This window comes from Parasteatoda tepidariorum, chromosome 12 (assembly GCF_982258835.1).
Source record: "Parasteatoda tepidariorum strain Cologne lab strain chromosome 12, Ptep-v5.0, whole genome shotgun sequence".
Taxonomy (NCBI): domain Eukaryota; kingdom Metazoa; phylum Arthropoda; class Arachnida; order Araneae; family Theridiidae; genus Parasteatoda; species Parasteatoda tepidariorum.
Genome location: NC_141766.1, coordinates 59,285,154 through 59,306,692, shown reverse-complemented (window position 1 = coordinate 59,306,692; position 21,539 = coordinate 59,285,154). Strand labels below are relative to the sequence as shown.

General features: G+C 30.4%; 1 protein-coding gene across 1 annotated transcript in view; it reads right to left on the bottom strand.

The window, feature by feature from the left end:
• Nucleotides 1-21,539, bottom strand: part of LOC147801111 (coatomer subunit gamma-1-like) — a 66,408-nt gene that overhangs the window by 31,336 nt on the left and 13,533 nt on the right. The window contains exons 2-6 of the mRNA XM_087155852.1: nucleotides 16,219-16,399; nucleotides 13,513-13,642; nucleotides 12,141-12,203; nucleotides 9,213-9,313; nucleotides 4,854-4,909 (exon numbers count right to left, since the gene is read on the bottom strand). Coding sequence (XP_087011978.1) covers nucleotides 4,889-4,909; nucleotides 9,213-9,313; nucleotides 12,141-12,203; nucleotides 13,513-13,549 — 222 coding nt within the window. The 5' untranslated portion in view covers nucleotides 13,550-13,642; nucleotides 16,219-16,399 and the 3' untranslated portion in view covers nucleotides 4,854-4,888. The remainder of the gene's footprint in view (nucleotides 1-4,853; nucleotides 4,910-9,212; nucleotides 9,314-12,140; nucleotides 12,204-13,512; nucleotides 13,643-16,218; nucleotides 16,400-21,539) is intronic.

Here is a 21,539-nt window from a genome sequence, read left to right as displayed (position 1 = left end):
ACGTAATCATAGGATAAGATTTGCTTGATTTTTGTGACTAGGAGTGAGGGGGGAGAGAAAGGGGTGCCAAAAATTGAAAGAAAAAAAAAACAATACTTTATTTGTATATGTCTCCATATACGAGTAAATCAAAATATTTTCTTTTTTATTTCTAAAGATGGTTCATTATGGAGATATTATTCTCCAAATATTATTTTCCATGATAAATTTTTAGTTGCTTTTGTACTTATTTTATCCCAACGATTTATATCATGAAAAAAGAAGGTATCAAACGTTTCAAAGACGGAATCATTTAAAAAAAAAATGAAAAAGTTTAAAATTCCTGCATTTCACCGTATTAGCTGAGTTTATGACTTTGACATCACATTGAGCCTAATTATTACTTAAAGTAGCTTTTTATTACTTAAAGTAGGTTTATTTTCTAGAACCACGTTATTTTGAAAAGAATTAGAAATTGCAATTTTTATTTACGTTATTTAAAGATCAAGCGCCGACCGGCCTGTGTAAGAGTTAGGGAATTACCGTTGCATCAGAGAGGTTATGGGTTCGAATCACGGACAAGGCATGGAAGTTCTTTCCTTCTCTGTACTATCGGTCCTTACTGAAGGAACAACGTTGGCCCACCTAATAAGGTACCCATGAAAGAGTAGCCAACAAATCTGCCAGGTGCCTGTATGACCTAGGCCATTATCAAGGTGAGCATTGGAGAAAAAAAATTAATGATCAAGCTAAAATTTGTCTTCTCAATATGGCCTTAGAGAAAAATTTACAAAACGAAAACGTCCCAAATACTTCAACTTTTGTAAATATTTCTTCGCAACCGAATAGGATTTACTTCTGAATTTCAACGCTTTTATCTTTTTTTGAAAAACAAACTGTTGTGCAATTTTTTGTTAAAAATTTATAGCCTTATAGTAAGGAACAATTAGCCACGAAATTAATGTTTATGTGAGATAATTAGTTAATAACACTTAACAGTATAAAAAAATTATCATATCAAATCTAGTAAACAATTTGCAAAAAAGAATTCAAATACTTCTTTTTTAAAGGGCGTTGAAAATTTTTGCTTTGCTAAGTGGCTGATTAGGACCCTAAGATCTAATCAATTAATTATATTTTTTCTCTCATGTTGGCTTTTACTCATTACCAACTTTAAGCTCTTGCGAAGTATAGTTTTATACTTAATTGTTACTCACAGTTCCAGTTATTCACGGCGTGTTTAAATATGTTACTACTAAAAAATTAATAGGAAAATCGCACAGTTGGTATATTTAAAGGCAATATGTAAGACATAGTTTTAATGCCGTGATGGTTCAGGGGATAGAGTGCTGGCCTTCCAATGAGGTGAACAAGGTTCGAATCCCGGTGATGGCTAGTCGATTCGAATTCCGCACCTAGCTCGCATCGATCACAGTGCTGGCGTAAAGTATCCGCAGTGGCAGACGAATCATGAGTTAGTTCATAAGTCCAACATTGGGTCGATTGTACAACGATGGTTATAAAATAAAATTGTAAAACGAGTCACGTTGGCTCAGCAAAAAAAAAAAGAATTTCCTCTTGGTTTCTTGGGTTCGATGACTGGTTTATATGGGTTCTACTGCCGGCTTCCACCGACCAGAAATTTTAAATAAAATATCATCCCTGTAAATGGGTCATGTGTTAAATCACTTTACCGTTGGGCTAATCATAAAAGGTTTTCATGGTTTTTCTCGCGATGTAACGTTTGCGGTTTTCTGTGTAGGTGAAAAGATATATTCGATATTTGTTGTCATTAAATGGAACTTCGGGAAATATGTTGAAAGAATCTTCCCAAACAATTAATAGGAACAGTTTGATGCAGAAATGTCACATTTGGAAAAAATAAAGTGTAACTTGTTGCTATATTATCCCAAATATTTTCTTTATAAAATGATAAACATATAAATACTGGTAATTTAATAAATTTATAAACCTTGTGGTTTAAAATATAGTGACATTCTATTAACAGGTCTTAATAAACAAATATTAAATATATGAAGACTATTTTTCTCATTTGTAATGTATACCAATGTTAAGGAGTTTAAAAATAATTTTACCTTTAGATAAAATTTTACATATTTTTAAAGAAAATTTTTTATCTTATATTTCATATTTCAATTTTTAAATAATGGCAATCACGCAATCTACAGAATCAACTATATATATATTTTTCTAAGAAGGATAAAATTGTTAGGATAGTTTTCGGTATCCAATGTACAAATCGAATATTTGGCTTAGTGGTATAATATATAATAGGGAACAGTGCTTTAGCTATTCTTTCTCGCAAAAAATAAATCACAAAACCTATAAACTAGACAAGAACCTATAGCACTTAAACATAAAACAACAAATTTGTATTTTATCGTCAAACGATAAGTGACAAAATGGTTCTTGTCAAAATAAGTTTTAGATAACTTTTGACCTAAGTTAATATTTTACCTTTAAACATTATCTCAATTTATATTAAAGTCCGGCGTTGAACATTGAATTCACTACCAGTCTCAGCTACAATATACGATCAAGCATTGGGACAAATTAGTCTTAGTGAAGAAATTTTGATGGAATTAGCCAACATTTGCGTTACATGGAGAAGAAAACCACGGCCCGGCGGCAAGTGTATAACATTAGCTCATTGCAGTAAGTCGTTAGTCTGTAAAAATGAGGGGAAATTTTGTATCTTTCATAAGCATTGCTTGTTATCTTCCTCCCTCTTTGTCAGAAAAAATAAATTTAGAAGTTTTCGTTATATTTGTAAAAAGATAAAAATTGATGTAGCATGAAGTTGAAATTCTCCATAAAACTATCGGTCTTACAAAATACCGATCAATTCTATTACGTAACTTAATCTCATCATAAAAACAATCGATTTTGTAAAATGTATGGGAAACAATTAGATTTCATATAAGTAATTATTATTTCAAAAGGATTTTAAATAAAAAAATGATTAATAAATTTAGTACCGTTGATTTGCATAATTAATATTCGTCTACTGGTATAATTTATATGTTTGAAAACAAATACTGTAAGAATTAGATTACATGAGCACTTTTATGACAAGTCTACGATAACCTAAGTTTGTCAGCTAAGCAAAACAAGTTATAGCTAACTTATGTTCTAAAAATCGCAAGCTAGAATTTTGCCTCCAAATGTCAGCGCATTGTACAAATTCGTTAACACACGTTAGCACCAAAAAGTAACGGAATCTCATCCAACAAAAGTAAGGAAAACTTTAGCTATTTTATAGCATAGAAAATAAAACTTGAATTTTGCAAAATTATCAAATAAAAAAGTTATGGTCAAAACATGCTTTAACTGATTCCTGATCAATAAACTACGCGTTGAAATTTCACCTCTACGCATTTGTCCCTTCATCAAAATCATAACATTAACGTAAATATTTGTTAGCGACAAAATTATAAAAACAACAATTACAAAAACATCTGCAAAATTAGTTTTAACTAAAACAAATTTCAGCCAATTTATTATTTAGAAACTTCAATCTTGAATTTCGCGCTCAAATGTTTTCCCATTATAGAAAATTATAGGAATAATCCAAAAACAAGGTAGGTACTTATTTAACGCTGCACTAGAGCTGCATAATGGGCTATTGGCGACGGTCTGGGAAACATCCCTGAGAATGATCCGAAGACGTGCCATCGCAATTTTGATCCCCTGCAGAGAGGGTGACTCCCCTGATTTGGTAGCTCAACGACCTGCACGTGAAGTCGTGCACTCTTCGGTAGAACAGTTTAACGAGAACCGGTACCGTGCCCCCTCAGTCCCTACGCAGGCTGATCAAAGTGGTCACCTAGTGACCACAGCCAGAGATGCTTGACTTCGGTGTTCTACTGGGACCCGTGTCTTTACGATCAGACCACTAGGGATTCCAAAAACAATCAAAGCTAAGTTTACCTTAATTTTTATACCAAGAAGCAGTAAGTTTCTATTTTACCTCCAAAACTCACCCATTAAAAAAATTGTCATCCCAACGAAAATTTTCACTACAACGAAAGTCGATTGTAGTAAACTTGTGATCCGAACTACAGTTCGTTCACCAGGAGTTGGCACTTAGTTCTACCTCCTCGGATGGAGAGTTAATTTTCGGGTGAGAGTAAGAGGAGAAACATTACCGCGCTTGAAATTGAAACGAACCTTAAAGCGTGCCCAAACGCAAACATCGAATTCTTTTTCAGTCACTTAATTCGCTTTATCCTCTGCTATTATACGTTATTATTGTACTTTGCTATTATATCAAAAAGGTCAAACTATTCACTCGAAAGAGAGAAATATCATCAAATTTATGAAATATTAATGTGAAAAAAATGCACATAAAGATTGCGAAAGAAATATTTTTGTCATATTATCGCCAAATAGCAACCTTTTTCAGGATTGTTTACAACCCTCTCCCAAAAAAAAGCGAATTAGTATCGCCGGATACCACGCGAAGAAGGCGGAACCAAGTGCCAACTCTTGGAGTACAAACTATAAAAATAATGGGATTTTAGTGCCGCATGTTAACAATGCTCATAATTAGGGACAGAGTTAGAAATCTGAAGAGTGTAGGAACTGTCAGGGGGCTTACTTGTCGCACCTTTAAACCAAATTTACACGTTATACAAATACAAGATGCATTTGAAATATTCATAACATATGTAAGTTATGCTATATTAGTAAATTTGAGCATGAAATAATTTCAATTTTCTTTATAAGACATCGCTCATAATCTTTCTCAAACTCTGCCCGAAAAAGTGAGCAAATCCCTTTCTGACTTTAGATGCTTTCGTTATAATTGAACGGTCCGAAAATATATTGAAGTTGTAGAGTATAATTCTTACCAGATCTATGATGAATCCCAAAATACTACTCTCCATTATAAAGACAACATCCTGTCCTATAAAATGCAAAGTAATCAATAAGATATGAATAAAATATCAGCCTTTTAAAATAATAATAAATTTGCAACACATATGAATATGTAGTCACTATTATTAAATTGTTCGAAGAAAAATTTCATTACAAAACTGCTATATGCGTTCAATTTTTTTCCATACCTCTGTCAATCTAAGTTAGCCCTCTAAACATAAAGATCAGTCGCCACCAGCCATAGGGAAACTGAATATATAAAATATGGCGATGGAACGAATGCCTGCCCCTGGAGCTTTTTTTCACCAAAATTGCGCCATGTGCTCCAAAACCAATGATTTCGACTTCTTGTAATAACGCGAGAGAGATGCTATTTTCTCCGAAATTTTCATTCCAAGCTATCTTGTTGGTTTTGTATCTAATGCAAAGTGCGTATACCAGAAAGCCTGCTGGGTGAAACTAAATGAATTTTAAAGCACAGGGAGCCATCTATGATCAAGAATGCGACTTCAGACACACACGTCGAAGCCCGTTTGAAGGGTGGATCCATTCATACATCTACTGATCATAATTTTGACCTGAACCAGAGAACTATATTTCCAATTCAGTTCCTCTAGAAGTATGATTTGTTAAGGAAACATGGAGGATTCTGTGACCCGTCAGATTTAACGTGCACTAGTCACCATTTACTGTACGGGGAGCCTTTGGTGGTTAGGAATCGAATTCACGATCACTTGGACATGGGTTCAGGGCTCGAAAAAACTCAGAAATTTTACCCGTCCCCGAGGACGGCTTGTCCAATAATGTACCCGTCCTCCTTTGAAACTAACCCGTAGCTTCTAAATAAATAAAAATATAATTTTCTCTTATTTATTACTCTCCAATGATTTACAGGGGTTTCTGCACAGAAATCTGAAATCGGTTTTCCATTTAGGTAGATATTCATGATTGCGTTTAACGCTTTTTGCTTAAGACCAGTACGTATTGTGTTTTTTTGTAAGTTCATCGTTAGAAGTACAAATGCACAATCACAAGCAACTTTTCTTTTGTTTACCGATTACGTGAGCATGTGCATTTGGTCTGACGAAGGAATTAACGGGATTTCTAGATTTGAGGGTCATTTTAGAAGTGAGGCGCTAGACTCTTCCAAGAAAATAAAATTTGAAAATGTGTCACGAACATTAACGGGAAAATGGCAGTCCACGTGGACGTCGGATTCGAGTAATTCGTTGTCAGCTGGGAATTTTTGACTGCCGAGGACGGGCGGTATTTCGAGCCCTAGTTCAACGCTCTATCAACTTCATTCGTAAACGTTACAAGATTACATAAAAAAAATTTAATGACGAATAAAACTATTCTTTTTTTAATCCTCCCCACTTGTGGTAATACGAAAAGCGAGATTTACAGTGATTAAGGTTTCTTAAGAGAATTATAAATTTTTTTTATTAGAATTAAATTCTAAATTACTACTTTCAACGGCGATTTTATTCAAGCGCATTTTTTAGGTCTTATTTTTGATAAACTTTTTCTATCATCGCTTTTTTCTAAAATTTTTTACTTTTAAGTTTTGTTTTAAGAATTAAGAATTATTTTGTTCCATTTTTTCTTTTTCCTTAATTTTTTTATTATGTCTGTTTATATAATGACGCTGTTTTTTTAACTGTTTATACTAGAATTTTAATCTTTTATGGCTAGTTTTTCCTGAAATTGTGGTAATATGAAAAACTGAGATTCTTAGAATTGTTTTTTTTTCTTTTTTTAAATTCTTTACTTGTAATTTTTTGTTTCTATCTACTTCAATAAATGTAAACTTTTTTCTTAATCGTACTGTTTTTTAGTATGTTATGTAAGCTAACATGAAACGTTGATAATTTGCTCTAAAATGCTTAATAAATATAGACGAAAATCAAGTAAAGTATTTGTATATTCTTCTTACTTTTTTCCAGCCATTTAATAATTTCTATTAATTTAATTTACTTAATATTTAGGGAAAACTATGATAGTTTTTTCTCTCTTAATCGTTACAATTTTTTATAAGCGTTGATTGTCATAATTTGTCTTTTGTAAGACGCAGAATTCAGTTCATTTACGTCACACTAGAGCTGCCAATGGGCTATAGGCGACGGTCTGGGAAACATTTCCGAGGATGATCCGAAGACAAGCTATCACAATTTTGATCCTCTGCAGAGGAGATGGCACCCCCGCTTCGGTTGCCCAACGACCTGCACGCAAAGTCGAGCACTTTACGTTAGAACAGTTTAACGAGTACCAATACCGCACACCCTCGGTCCCTACGCAGACTGATTAAAGTGGTCAACCACCCACTTACTGACCGCCGCCAGTGATGCTTGACTTCGGTGTTCTACTGGGAACCAAGTCCTTACGATCAGTCCACTGCAGGACTCTAAGAACAATCAACGCAAAATTTACCTTAATTTTCACCTAGAAAACGCAAGTTTTAATTTCACCTCCAGAAATTACCTCATTGAACAAAATTGTCATCCCAACGGAAATTTTCATTATCACATCAACCAAAATTAGGTTATAGGAAAAATAAGAGTAAGATAACTTTTGCTTTAAAATTTTGGAATAATGCTTTCAAATATCCATCCATTGTAGGAAATAGTTATCCTAACAGTCTTGTTAGCCCAACCAAAAATATAAAAAAATTATGGCCAAAATAAGGTTTAGCTAATTTACTACAGAAAAACTATAAAATGTTGCCCAAAATTGTAGAAAATTGTTGGCACAACAAAAAATTTCAATATCCCACCTAGCCGGGATAACCTGGTTGGTAGGGCACTGGGTCCATGTCCAAAAGGTCGTGGGTTCAATCCCCACCTGCCGAAAACTCCCCATGTAGTAAATGGTGACTGACGCACGTTAAATCTGTCAAGTCACAAAATCCTCCATGTTCCCATAACAATTCAAAACCTCTGGGGGTACTGATCCAGGAGTTTCCTTGTCTTCTGGATTGGTTCAAAATTACATTGAACATTAGTAGTCTTAAACTTAAAATTGGGTTGGCTGTTCAACGACGGATGTCATATCCCACCCAGGAAAAAACATGGCTAAAACAAGCTTTCACAACCTCTTAATCTAGAAAGAAATTTCGCCTCAAAACATAGGCTCACTTCACAAAATTGTTAGAGCATACGCTGCTTTAACAAAACTTATAACAAAACTAGCACTCCCACCAGGAAAACTTATGGCCAATACAAGTTTCTCAAAATCAATGGGTTTCAGATATGCGAAAATTCCCTGAAAAAATCACATGTCCTGCTCCTAGTGTTTAGACCTGGAGGGATGATACGAAAAACCCTGAAATCTGGAGTATATCTAGATGACAATCACCCCCGCACCTCATCTAGTTTAATCAATTGTCAACATTTCAACTGACGATAAATTCTACTTGGAGATGAATTACAATAACAAGACAAAAAAGTTTTGTTTTTCTTTGGCTATATTAATACAATAAAATACTGTCATTTACGGATATAATCATGTGAGCTGATGGCAAAATTATATCCTTTCATTATTTTATTTTCTGGCTTTTAATTTCTTTTTAAAATTTATTTAATAATGTTTTCTTTCTTAAAACATATTTTTCTTCGCATTTTTATCTTTTAAACATCTATACATATGTATAAATAGCCCAATAAAGACAAAATGATAAAAAGAGAAAATTAAGAAAACTAATAAGTTTTATTTGCTGCGCATAAGCTGCAATTATATAGAACTCATAAAATAACTTCAAAATATAGAGAAAACAGGGAAAATATTAAAGATTGATGAAAAGAGAAGAGGAGAAATTATTACAATAAAATATTTAAAAATATATATATATATATATATATATATATTTAAAAGCCGGAAAACAAAAAGGATATAGTCTCCTCATCAGCTCTCACAATTATATCCTAAAAAAGGAGGCTATTTGCTATTTTTGCGGACATAATCGTGTGAGCTGATGAAGCGATATTTTTATTCATTATTTTTTCTTCAAAAAATCAGTCAAATTAGGCGCGAGATTCGAAACAAATAGCTCATCCAATATTAATAAGACTCATAACCAATTCATTCCTATAAAATTTAGATTAAAAATTTTTTTTTTTTAATTTATTCCATTATTTTTTCTTCTTTACTTTTCATTAATCTTTAATATTTTCCATATTTTCTGTTCATTTTTAACTTACGTGCATAGATATATATTGTTCAGACACTCCATAGAAAATTCATACACACACCATCATTGCAGCAAAAAGGAATGTACACAACTGTTATAGAGTCATTCCTTGAGCCATCATTTTAAGATAAATAAGAATACTCACTACATATTCATTTTCATAGCCTTCTTCATCATCTTGTTCCCCACTATTTGGATCACAATCTTTAACTAAGTACTTTAATGTGTTACTTAATGTTCCAAGTACTGAAAGACATTATAAGTTGCAATATAAGTACACAAAACAACTTGCTTTTTAACGCAAAATTAAAAACACTCAGGTAAATCGCTGATGGCAAAACTTCTATACTCTAAAAAAAGACTTTGTATAATCCAACTAATTTAACATCTGCCAATTCAATAACAAAAAACAACAATAATAAAAATTTAATAAATATCATTGTATAAACAAATATTTTCTGAGAAATATAAACCATTTTTGTTTCTAGAAGAGGGATTAAATGATGTATGAACTGAAAACTAACTTTTTGAAACAAAACACATTTTTTATACATCTCTGATGCAGTCAGGCACTTCTTGCACATTTGTGAAATAGTAAAGTGATTATATCGAATACTTCATAGTTCATTCACTATTTTCTTCAAGTTGATTACAGTAAACACTTGAAAACTACCTTTTGAACATGAAAAAAAGATTGAACATCGAATAAAGTTGAAAAGTCCAGACTCATAAAAGAATTTTAATAGTTAAAAAGTATGGAATTTTTTTTCTGCACTTGCACTTAGTGTATATTTTTAATCATACTCCACAAGAAAATTTTCCCCTTACTTATGAAATGAAAGTAACACAAACCATTGAATGTATGAAATATGATACAATGCATTCAATAAAGGAGAGAATAAAAATTAAAAAATTGTTAAAATAAAATAAACGCCCATATAGTCGATAATACCAACTATTTTTTTATGGATTACAATATATGTAAAACTTAATGACAGAAGAATTAGAATTGGTCATGCTGCACCAAACACAAATGTAACAATTATCAAAACTAACTAAATATGACTAGGTCTAAGTCATGTGACCAGTACTTATTAATAAAAGGGACGCTCTAAGGTGCTGTCTTTTAAAGAAACACACAAGAGTAGAATTATTAAAATACCATATATCAAATTGTATATATCGAATTTTTGAACCCCTAAAATTTTACAAAAATCAGGGCCTCTATTTATACACCAGTAGTGAAGATGGACATTAATTGATGGACATTAATAGATATTCATTTCTTTCATAATATTTTTCTTACATATTAAAGTTTTCTTTTAAAAAACAATACTCATAACCAGAAAAAAACATGAAAAAAATTAAAAAAAAAATCAACATATTTTTTTCAAGAGTATTTTAAAAAAATAAAAAATGATGAAAATGTTTGTTTTAAACATACCATAAAGCTAGAAATTTTAAGATTCACGGACATCACATGCATTGGAATCAATAAGTTAGCAGTGTCCCACTCTGTAACGGTTTGAATAGAAAATTTTGGAGACTTGATATTTTTTCATGCTTTTTAAATTTCAAAAGCTTTTATCTTAGGTTTCGTTTTCCGCAAACGACATATACTCCCAACATACCAGAAATTTGTTATCTTGTAAAAAAAAGGGAATTGTCTTTAGATGTTGTCACTTAGATGTTTGATAATTATTTTTAAAAATTATATATAAAATTAGAACAGAAATGTAAGCAATGTATTTAATATATGAAATAAGTTGCAATTAGAATTTCTTTTATATATGTTAACAGATTGCAATAATTAAGACTTACATGGACCTTTATGTGAATAAAAGATAAACAATTACAATTTTTGTAATTGCTAAAAGAAACCCAATATTTTTAACACGATAGTACGATACACGAACTTTAAATTTTAGTAATCATTTCTAAACTAGCTTTTTAAAAAAAAAATTTTTTTACATCGTAAATCCAAGTGACGTTTCGATCCTTCTTTCGTCAGTTACAACTCTACCTATATCGTTACATTTTTTAAAATCCCGAAACGTTTAATACAATTTTTTGTCTAGTCAGTTATCTATCGCATATTTGATTAATCATTTTTTGACGCGATTTACTTCTGTCGATTTCATCGATTATCTCTGGATTATTCGGCAGTTATAACAACGTATTTTCACAAAGTTTTAAAAATCTTGAAATTTTTAATGTGATAATATTATTAATCCTGAAGTTGAATCACGCATTCAAATAATCTTATTTCACTACACTTTCTTTGTAAGCTTTATCGTTAAAATGACGGATTTTTTTTCAAATAGTTATTTCCACGCTTTTCCACGAGATTTTAAATAATAGCTTCTTCACGAGTTTTTTCTGATGTTATCGTAAATCTTAATGACTCTTAAGCAGTTATTACAACTTTTCAACGAGATTTCAAAAATCTCATTCTTTATTACCATATTATTAGACATTCAAGTTTTAAGTTGTCTATAACCCATTGTGACAGGTTTATATATCAATATACATTAAACAAAATCATAATAAATCAATTGGTTACCAGAAATGTTCCGTTAAAAAGTACAATAAAAACAGAAAAAATAAAAGTTAAACCCTTATAACGCTACATGGCGTGCGTCTTTTCATGTTGGCCGCTTAATCAGAGCTCCGATGCATCAAAGATGATAGCTGCTATACCGGTGCACTGGCATATGCTTTAAATTGAGCTTAGAAACCATGCACTCCAGACGCTCTAGAAAAACACAATTTTTATCTGGAAAACAAATTAGACAGCTATTTCCTACGAAGCAGTAGGCTGCCAAAATAAGCATCAAGCTGTATGCAGAATTATTAATTGTTATTGAAAAACAAATTAACTAACTTTTTCAGCATCACTTGCAGTGGAAATAATAATTCAATAAAGGAGAAGGGCACAAATGTCGGATTAACCGGAGAATGTTTCACATGCAGTATAAAATTTAAGGCACTTATACTGTGGCTTTATTTTTCTTGGAGCAAGACCTTTAAAAAATAGTGTTAAAATAAATAAAGATAAGGATAAATACATCACCTGCAAATATATCTTGACGTGAAGCAGCAACTTTATCTTTGGACTTCCCAATGATGGGAACATCTGAAAATAACAAATCAACAATATCAAATAATCATACTTACATACACAGGATATCTTCAACATTTTAGACTTTCAAATTCATGGCTGTCCATGACTAATTGGAAGAGTTTTTCATGACTTAACCAAGTTACTATTTTCTCCGAAAAAAAAACGCAGCAATAAATTTAAAAAAGCATTACAATAACATTATTTGAAATTATAGGTATAGCCAAAACTGTTATGCTCTGCATCTTCATATTTATAGATTTCAAATTTAATAAAACAGATAATTGAAAGTGTTGAAACAATAAAATAGCTGAAAAAAGTATAAAAAGCAAATATATATATTTCTTTTTTTTTCTGCAGAATTATATTCTAAAGATACTTTTCTTGCTCATACTTGAAAGAAAGGACTCATAATTTTTCTGCTCTCATCTCGGAATAAAAAAAAATCGTCAATGACTGGCTTGCTTCAGTTAGAATTTTGAATTGATAACATAAAAAAAGTAATAATAACAAGAATTCTGAAATCACAGAAGTTAAAAAGATAATTCGCTCTAGAAATGATGTTTTTTCTTTCATATTTTAAGGGGTAATTAAAAGCTCAACTCAAAAATCCTGAAAATTTCTCCAATTAAGTCATTAATTACATATTTCAAAAAATTAACGTCTTTATGCGTTTAAATCATTGTTATTTTCAAAACATGAAATTCTAAATAATTATATGCAGCATAATTTAAATGAATAAGTTTACTTTTATCTATAATCACATTTATTATTCTACCCGAAAGAATACTTACAAATGAAAGTGATGCCAAGTATAAATTCGAGTTCTAATATTTCTAAATAAAACATAAATTTTTTTTATGCATAAATGTGATCAATAATTTCTTGAAACTTTTGAACCTTGGATTTCCGGAAACTTCAGGATCGCGTTTATCGAAAAATCCGAAAATACGGATTTTTCCGGAGCACAATCATCTCTGTTTTTTTTTAAAAAAAAACGCCATAATTTTCAAAGAACATGATGAAAACATTTCATAATTTAATAAAATATGACTGTTTGTAGGGATTTTGTTACAAATTCAGATATTCACAGCACCATAAAAATTGGAGAAGGGTAGGGGTAAATTCCATTTCAAAAACTAGATTTTTTTGGTGACCAAAAACCATGACTTTAGATGATTTTTTGTAAAAAAATAGTTTCATGACAAATTTTGTTCAATAACGTACTTTATGAGTTTCCATGATTTCTCATGACTTTCCAGGTGCTCAGATACCCTGCATACACATAATAAATACACTTAAATTCCATTTGAAAGAAACTTACCAGCTCTCTTATTTTCTATCAAAGGTTGAGTAGCCATGGGCACACTTTTGATATCGAAGGGCAATTCTGAAGGTTCTAAATGTGTACTGATGCAAAGATTTTTCCAAACCAACTATAGCAATTGACAAACCTTAAAAAAAATGTGTTGATGAGAAATTAAAGGGAGCTATTGTAATCATGTGGAACATTTAAAGAGCAGAGTTGAAAACCTTAGACAGGGTAAAAATTAGCTGCCAGCTCTGCCCCTAGGTTAAAATATGCCTCATCATAGTTTCAGTTAATCTTAAGCTAACAAACTTTCCAGCTCATTATGGTTTGTAGTGTAAATGCTAGTCTGTTCAAGTTATACAAGAGAGGTCGGGGGTTTGTATCACACCTGAGGAGAAAGAATTTATCAACTATCATTTCGCAAGTGGATATTTTTTTACAATATTTTATTCAATTTATAAGTTATTTTTGAATTTAAATAATTTTTTTAAAAACTTAAAATTTATAAGAGCAAAAAAAATGAATCGATGTTCAATATTTTTAATTAAAAACCTAAGGATTATATTTTTTTTAAAAAGTTGTAATAAATATGTTTTAATAACTAAATTTTTTTAAATTTATAATAAATTTAAGTTCTCATTAAACTTAATTATGAAAATCTAAACAAAACTATATTATCACGCTTGTTTAAAAAAGATAAAAAGGACTATTTATTACTTAACTATAATCCATTGAATTTCAAATAATCAGAATGCATTCGAAATAAATTTTGTATTTTTAATAGAATGATTTTCTAGTTATGTAACAAATAGTTTCCCTTTTTTTAAAAACTAGTCCAACATACTTTTGTCTACATTTTCATAATTAAATTTAATAAAAATTTAAATTATTTATTATAAAATTGAAAAAAATTCAGTTAGTTTATCAAAAAATTTTAGACGACAATTTAAAAAAAAATCCACATATTAAATACTTAGTTTTTTTTTTGCTTTTGGAATTTTAAATTTTTTTTAAATAATTTAAATTAAAATATTATATAAACTGAATAAAATATACCAAATGGATCTCAGAACAGAAATCTAGAGATAAAAATCAAATGCCCATCTGAAACTTGACCCCCCCCCCCCCACAACTGCTGAAAGTGGATAGCCTAACCATTAAACTACAAATCCCCACATTGTTAGTTTAAATGAACTGAAACCTTAATGTGACTTATTTAACAGGGGAAGAACCAACAGTTAACTTTTACCCTATCTATTGCTTTCAACCATACTTTTGTATTTAAGATTAATTTCTTTTTAATAGAAACTGTACAGATGTGTACTTCATGTGTTAGTGAAAGAAGACAAACAGCATTTACGTGGATTTAGTAACATCAGCTTGAAACAATATAGCATTAGTAGGTAACTGTTCACATTAGAAACCATTTTTGGGAACCATCTTTAAACTAAACAATTGTGCTTTTTCAAAATATAACCTTGTATATTCAAATCTTTTTTCTCTAAACTATTGCTAATTTAAATTTCAAAACTTTAAAAGGGTTTCCACTCAAATCTGGGAAGAAAAAAATTCTCTGTGCACATTGTAGGATGCGTAGCCAAATCTCCCATAAAAAAATAAGCATCTTTAAATTACTTTTTTTAAGCACTCAAAAAATATTTTTAAGCACTATATGCAAAAGAATTTTCAAAGACTTTACATGATCATAATAACCAGTTTCTGACAAAGAACTCTTTTTTTGATTATATTAGCCACCATAAAAAGATTGAGAGATTTTTCATTTCATCAGAGAGTGGAAAATGACGCCTGAAATTGAGAATATCTTGAGAAAATGCAACAGAGTTGTACATGAGAGTGCAAGAATCTCAACTAATTCAGCTCAGTAGACGCACATGCAGACCCCCAAGTATTTCATCAAATATGTCATCATGATGGGTGCTATTATACGCTACGGACAAACAGCATGCCGAAACGAATTGTGGCTGAATGAATTATGAAAACGTTGAATAGAACAATGTGAAAACCAAGCTTTTACATAATACGCAGCGAAAAGCAACATGGTAAAGAAGAAAAAATCTTCGAGAAGGGAAAGTTAAGCACTTTTTAAAATTACCTCATGAAAAAAGCAGTTTTAATTGCTTTTAAAAAAACGAAAATCTTAAATAAGCACCTTTAAGAACTTTAAAAAAAACGCTATGCACCATGCATTATAGACAATATCATAAAAGGAAATGCAATTACTGTGCTCTTGTGTGAGCTATATTAGTCTTAACTATGCTAGTTTTAATTGCTGGAAAAACTAAGATAAAAAAAGGAACAGATGAACATATTTAAATAATGCTATAGTAAATGAAATAGTTTAGTATAGTTGGAATATCATCCTATCTCACAGATTATGCATTGAGTGGGTCACCATTTTGTCAGAGACGAAAAGAAACTAACTTCCCTGTATTTTCCAAAATTGTAGATAAAAAAATAAAATTCCCTGTTATTTCAGGTGATTTTAAAATTCCCTGTATTTCCCCTGTGAAGTGGAAACCCTGGATAATTAGGAAACTGTACATATTTACTATTTGGAAACCATTTCTGGCATAGTTGATTCTGCACTAAAAAATTAAGCTTTTCTTAAAACATCACTTCATACCTACTTCCACTAAACTATTGCAAATATAAATTTCAAAGCTTTATTTATAAATTAAATAAAGAAAAGAGATGTACCATTTAATATGAATTAGGAGTAAATTCCTTTTTGCTTCTGATTTAGGATATTTAAATAGTAGGTTGCTCTGTCTCTCACTTCATCATCACAATCCAGGAGGCTCCTCTGCAGAAAGGACTAAAATATTTGGGAGAAACTCCTCACAGTGAGTGCCAAACTAAGCCAAGGAACTGACAGCAGCTGCAAAATAAATTGTATATACTTTCAAAACAATGATCAATCACATGAATGTAATACATACCTGACAACATTGAACAAATAAAATAACAGATATTTTACTATCGACATTTATTAGGCTACGAGTAAAGTTTTGATACATCATGCATAATCATGTAAGTCAAAACGAGAGATTTAAAATTGAAAATAATATAAGAACTTACATTTAGCAAAATGATATGTATATAAATCTTAATCTAAAGATGATTTTTTAAACCATTATTTATAAATTATTTTGTTAAACAGCCAATCCAATTTTAAGTTTACGGCTTCTAATGTTCAACTCTGTATCCTTGTCATTTTGAACCCAATCTAGAAGACATTGGAACTCCTAGATCAATCAAGAACTGGGCAAAATTTGCCTTCGTGGAGAACTTTTTGAAGGAACTAACCCGCATTTGCATTACATAGAGAGGAAAACCACGAAAACGTCCAACAATTAGCCTGACTACAAGGAGTACTTAAACTATTAACACTCAACGTACTGCAGTGCTAGCAATAGCACTATCTGTTGAGGAATAAGAGAAATATTTTTGCCATCAGCGGATATTTTATTGGGTAAAATTTTTAAAAAAAAACTTTCTTCAGAAAATACCGAGAAATTTTAGAATATATGGGTTGACAGGTTATAGTCGTAAAATACAGGAGTAAAGCAAAACACTTGGCAGGTATGGTAATAATAAAATTCGAAAATATCGTTTTGCTTCACAAGAGATAAGGGGCAGTGAGAACAAAAAACACAATTATTAAATAAGGTTGTTCATTCTTTTTTTCATTTCGAAAAGTTTATAAAAATAATTTTATGTTAAAGTTATAAATATTATTATGCTTTAATGTACATGGATAATGAATTTTTTTATATAGTTTCATGTTTTCTTTCTATTATTACAGTGTTCAACAATATATGAGGTCTTGTGATGAGCAAAATAATTCATAATTGTAATATCCCCCCCTTTTTTTTAAATTTCTAATTTAAATTTATTGTATTACTTTTCTTTGTCGCCTGGACAGGCCTCTTGACGACGAATATATATTCTTTGTATTTATGTGTTTGTTTTTGTTCCTAATAAAGTTATATTAGTTTGTAAAAAAAAAATATCAATATCTCAACCTAGCTACCATGCTCATAAATGAAACGAGTTGTAAACATTTAAATCTTTAATAAAAATGTTTAATATATGTAGTGTTAAACAATAATGTGATGGTTAGGTATCAAACACTTTATTCCACGATGATCTACACTTATTAATTTGCACTAATTATTTTGGTACTTTTTAATTCGTAGATAGACAAAACACGAATTTCCCTCACACTAGCAAAACAATGTTTGATAGGTTGACCATGGAGCCAAAGAAGAGAAGCTGTCTATTTTTCCTGAAGTCAATGAGTGTAGCAGTTTACCAAACCAATAAGCAGACTCTGCAAACTACAAACTGGGTTGGAGATGAAAACTAGCAGTCACTGCTGGCTCAAACAATGTTCCTCTGCTTATGTTTTAGTGCAATTTTTATTTGTAAAGTAAAAAGTTTTTATCCTTAAACTTATCTTCCGTTTTAAACTTATCTTCCAGTTTAGTTTCTTGATTTTTATTTCACAGGTTAAAAAAATGTTTTGCTCAATTATTCTTAGCGATATTGATTTTTCTTCTTGTCGTGTTTAACAAATTATAAATTAAAATGATAATTAAATTTAACTATGCAATTACGTTTAAGGAAAAATTTCTACAGTTATGTCCCCAGTAGTAGAGACCCTCCAGCAGATGATTTTTCATCTAAGATTTCTTAATATTTTTGAAAAGTAAATCGAGATGACTCCTTTTTAAAAAGATTACTTAATTTGAATAAAGAGCTGAATGGAGAGAATATCACAAAGAGCAACCACTAAATATTGTTTTAGCTAGAATTTTAAATTGATAAAATAAAAAATAACAAAAATTTTGAAATCACACAAATTTAAAAGATAAATTCACTCTAGAAATAATGTATTTTCTTTCATTTTTTGAAAGAACACCATAATTTTTAAAGAACAGGATAAAAACATTTTATATTTTAATAAGATATAACTATGAATGGGGATTTTGATACGAATTTAGATATTCGGAACTTCATGAAATTGGAGGGGGAGGGGTGTAAATTCCCTTTTAAAAATAAGATTTTTCGGCGACCTAAATCCATTATTTTTTTTAAAAGAAAAATAGTTAAAAATCACGACATTTCAGGACAAATTTTGTTCAATACTGAAATCCATGACTTTCAAGATTTTCCAGGTGCGCAGATACCCTGCTTAGAATAGTTTCCGATATTGAACTGAGTTTGAAGTGTTTAAGCTTTGTAATATCATTTCTATCTAGGTCCCTTATAGGCTTATAATGTTGGTTAAATATTGGGGTGTCTATAATTTTTAATATTGGTCCTAGATAGAAAGGAATCTTGTTTCAATAATGGAAGTCCTTCTAGGACCAATACTTAAAAACCCAGACATCCCAATGTTAAACCAACCCTCGGTGCATGTTCTTATTGAAGCAAATTTTAACCCAACTCTGAAGTGCAAAAGAAAAAAAAATCAAAGTTGAGTTATATTTGGCATCTTCGCATGATACGCTACATATTGCAACGAAATATTTTCAAAAATAAATTTTGTTTTTATCAATTTTCGAAAATTCTATTTTAGCGTTTATAGCAATACAAAGAAAAATAGTTGCGAAGCCACTTTTCACGTTGTTTTTTCAAATGTACTTCAAAACTGGGGCCAAATTAAAACTGATGCTTGAGTAACGTTTTGGCCATTACTTTTTATTGGCGAGGCTGCTAACCAAAGATTTTGGAGCAATGTTTTTTTAAAAATATTTTCTTCTAATTTTTTTTATTTTTACAAAAACTAACGTTCTTGAAATTAAAGTTTTTGATGCCAAATATAGGCTTACTGTTATGGGCTAACTTTGCGTTGTTAAACTTGAAATTTCCCTTGAAAAGTTTTGGATTTTTAGTTAACAAAAAATTTATTAAGAAACTGTTTTCGCTGCTCTCTTTAATTGAGTTATTTTATTTTATAACTGTCGAGGAACAGTCGACCCAGTTTTGGGGTTTACGACTACTAATGTTCAACTCCGTAGCCTTGAAATTTTGAGCCAATCCAGAAGACAAGGAAACTCCTGGATCAGTACCCCCAAAGGTATTGATTTGTTATGGGAACATGGAGGACTTTGTGACTCAACAGATTTAACTGGCATCAGTCACCGTTTACTACACGGGGAGTCTTGGGTCGTTGGGGATCGAACTCTAGACCTCTTGGATATGGGTCCAGTGCCCCACCAACAAAGCTATCCAGGCCTTCTAGTTTAGTTAATATTTTTTTAATAACTTTTTTTGGTGGGGTAGGTATCAAAAAGATTCATTAATTGTTTTCTACGATAGGCTAATTTTTGAATGCCAAGTCCAATTTCCCGTTCAATTTCATGGTCAGAAATCAGCTGAACTTGTTTTTGGTCATAAATATATTTAGTGCCTGGGGTGCTAAATTTTTTAGCGTTTATTATAAAATCATTATTAATAATTTCAGTTTATGAATATGCGTCACCTACCTATTGCTAATTCATAATAAGCATTGCTAAAAGTAAATACCGTTCATTATTCATTGATGAAGATCTTAAAATCCTTTAACCATTTTCAACTTCAGATTATGCATCGAAGAATTGATGAAAATTAAAAAAGTCATCGGTGTAAAATGTTTCAACTTTGTTATTTGTACACGCTAAATAATTGCTAAAAAAAGTAAGAATCAGCCCATCACATTTTCTTGCTCATTGGAAATGATTTATACACTTATTTTACATTTTAATTTCCATCATAATTCAACTAAATGTTTAGTAACAAAATAAAAATCTGTAATATTTAAGTATAAAAAATAAACTATTTCTTAGTTTCGTGTCTCATATTACTACTTTCTTTAAAATTTAGCAATGACGCAGAATTTTTATTAAACACATTTTTCATAAAATTTTGTATTTATTTAGATCAAAATGAGTGAAAATATCATATTTAGCATTTTAACAATTTATGATTATGAAATACAGCATGAAATGTCGGATGGCTCAAGTCCAAACAATTTTTCAAATTTTCGTTTCTTCGCAGTTATTCAGATCGAAGAGAAACAGTTATTCATCATTGAAATATAATTTTAAAATCAATTTTTGATAAATTTTTGAATATCAAGGATAAAAAATTTTAAACTACTTTTTCAGATTGTATTTTTTAGCACAAATATAATTCCGATAAAGTAAGAGATTTTTTTAGTAACCATTAGACTGATATGTTATAATTAAAAAATACCAAAATATATTTTTGCTTGTAATTAGATTGTCAGAAAAAAATGTATAAAAGGGAAACCAATGTTCTATCTGAGTCAAATGGTTAAACCTGATTGATTTTTTTTACTGCAAATTTTATTTCAGTTGATTTTAAAAATTAAAATAAAGAGGCACATTTTAAGATTTTTACACTTAAGATCCCTCACTAGATGAATGATCGCTGTTTTTTAGTAATTAGTATACGCTTTTCATTAATTTAACGCGCACGCGAGGGTGTTTTTCAAAATATTAATTCAATTATCTTTAGTAATTTTCTATAGGTTATATCACTCCAGAAATTTTTCATTGAATATAAAAAATGCGTTCAACAAAATTAAAGTTTATTGGAGAAGTAGTTTCAGAGAAAATGTTTGTGTTGCAGTTTTGAGATGAAAAGAAAGCTAGCAAAAGAAACATGCATCAAAAGTTGACAAGTAGCATCAAAATCTTTTAAAAAATCAAAAAAAAAATATTTTCATTGCAAGTAGAACAAAACTAAATTTTTTTTAGAACCATGATTGATAAATAAAAGTTACTTGGACATCTTAATTTATGAAACAAGAGGAAATTTTTTTTCCAGAATTATGTTACTCCACATTCGACAGCTCATCTTACACCCTAACTTCCCTGTCCAAAAATTAAGGGCCACAAATTGTCCTGCTTAAATTGAAAAGATAACAAAAAGCATAAGCAAAGTTTTACTAAGCATTTCAAATCACAAAATGAAATAAAAATTTATTAATATGTTCACAACACTTT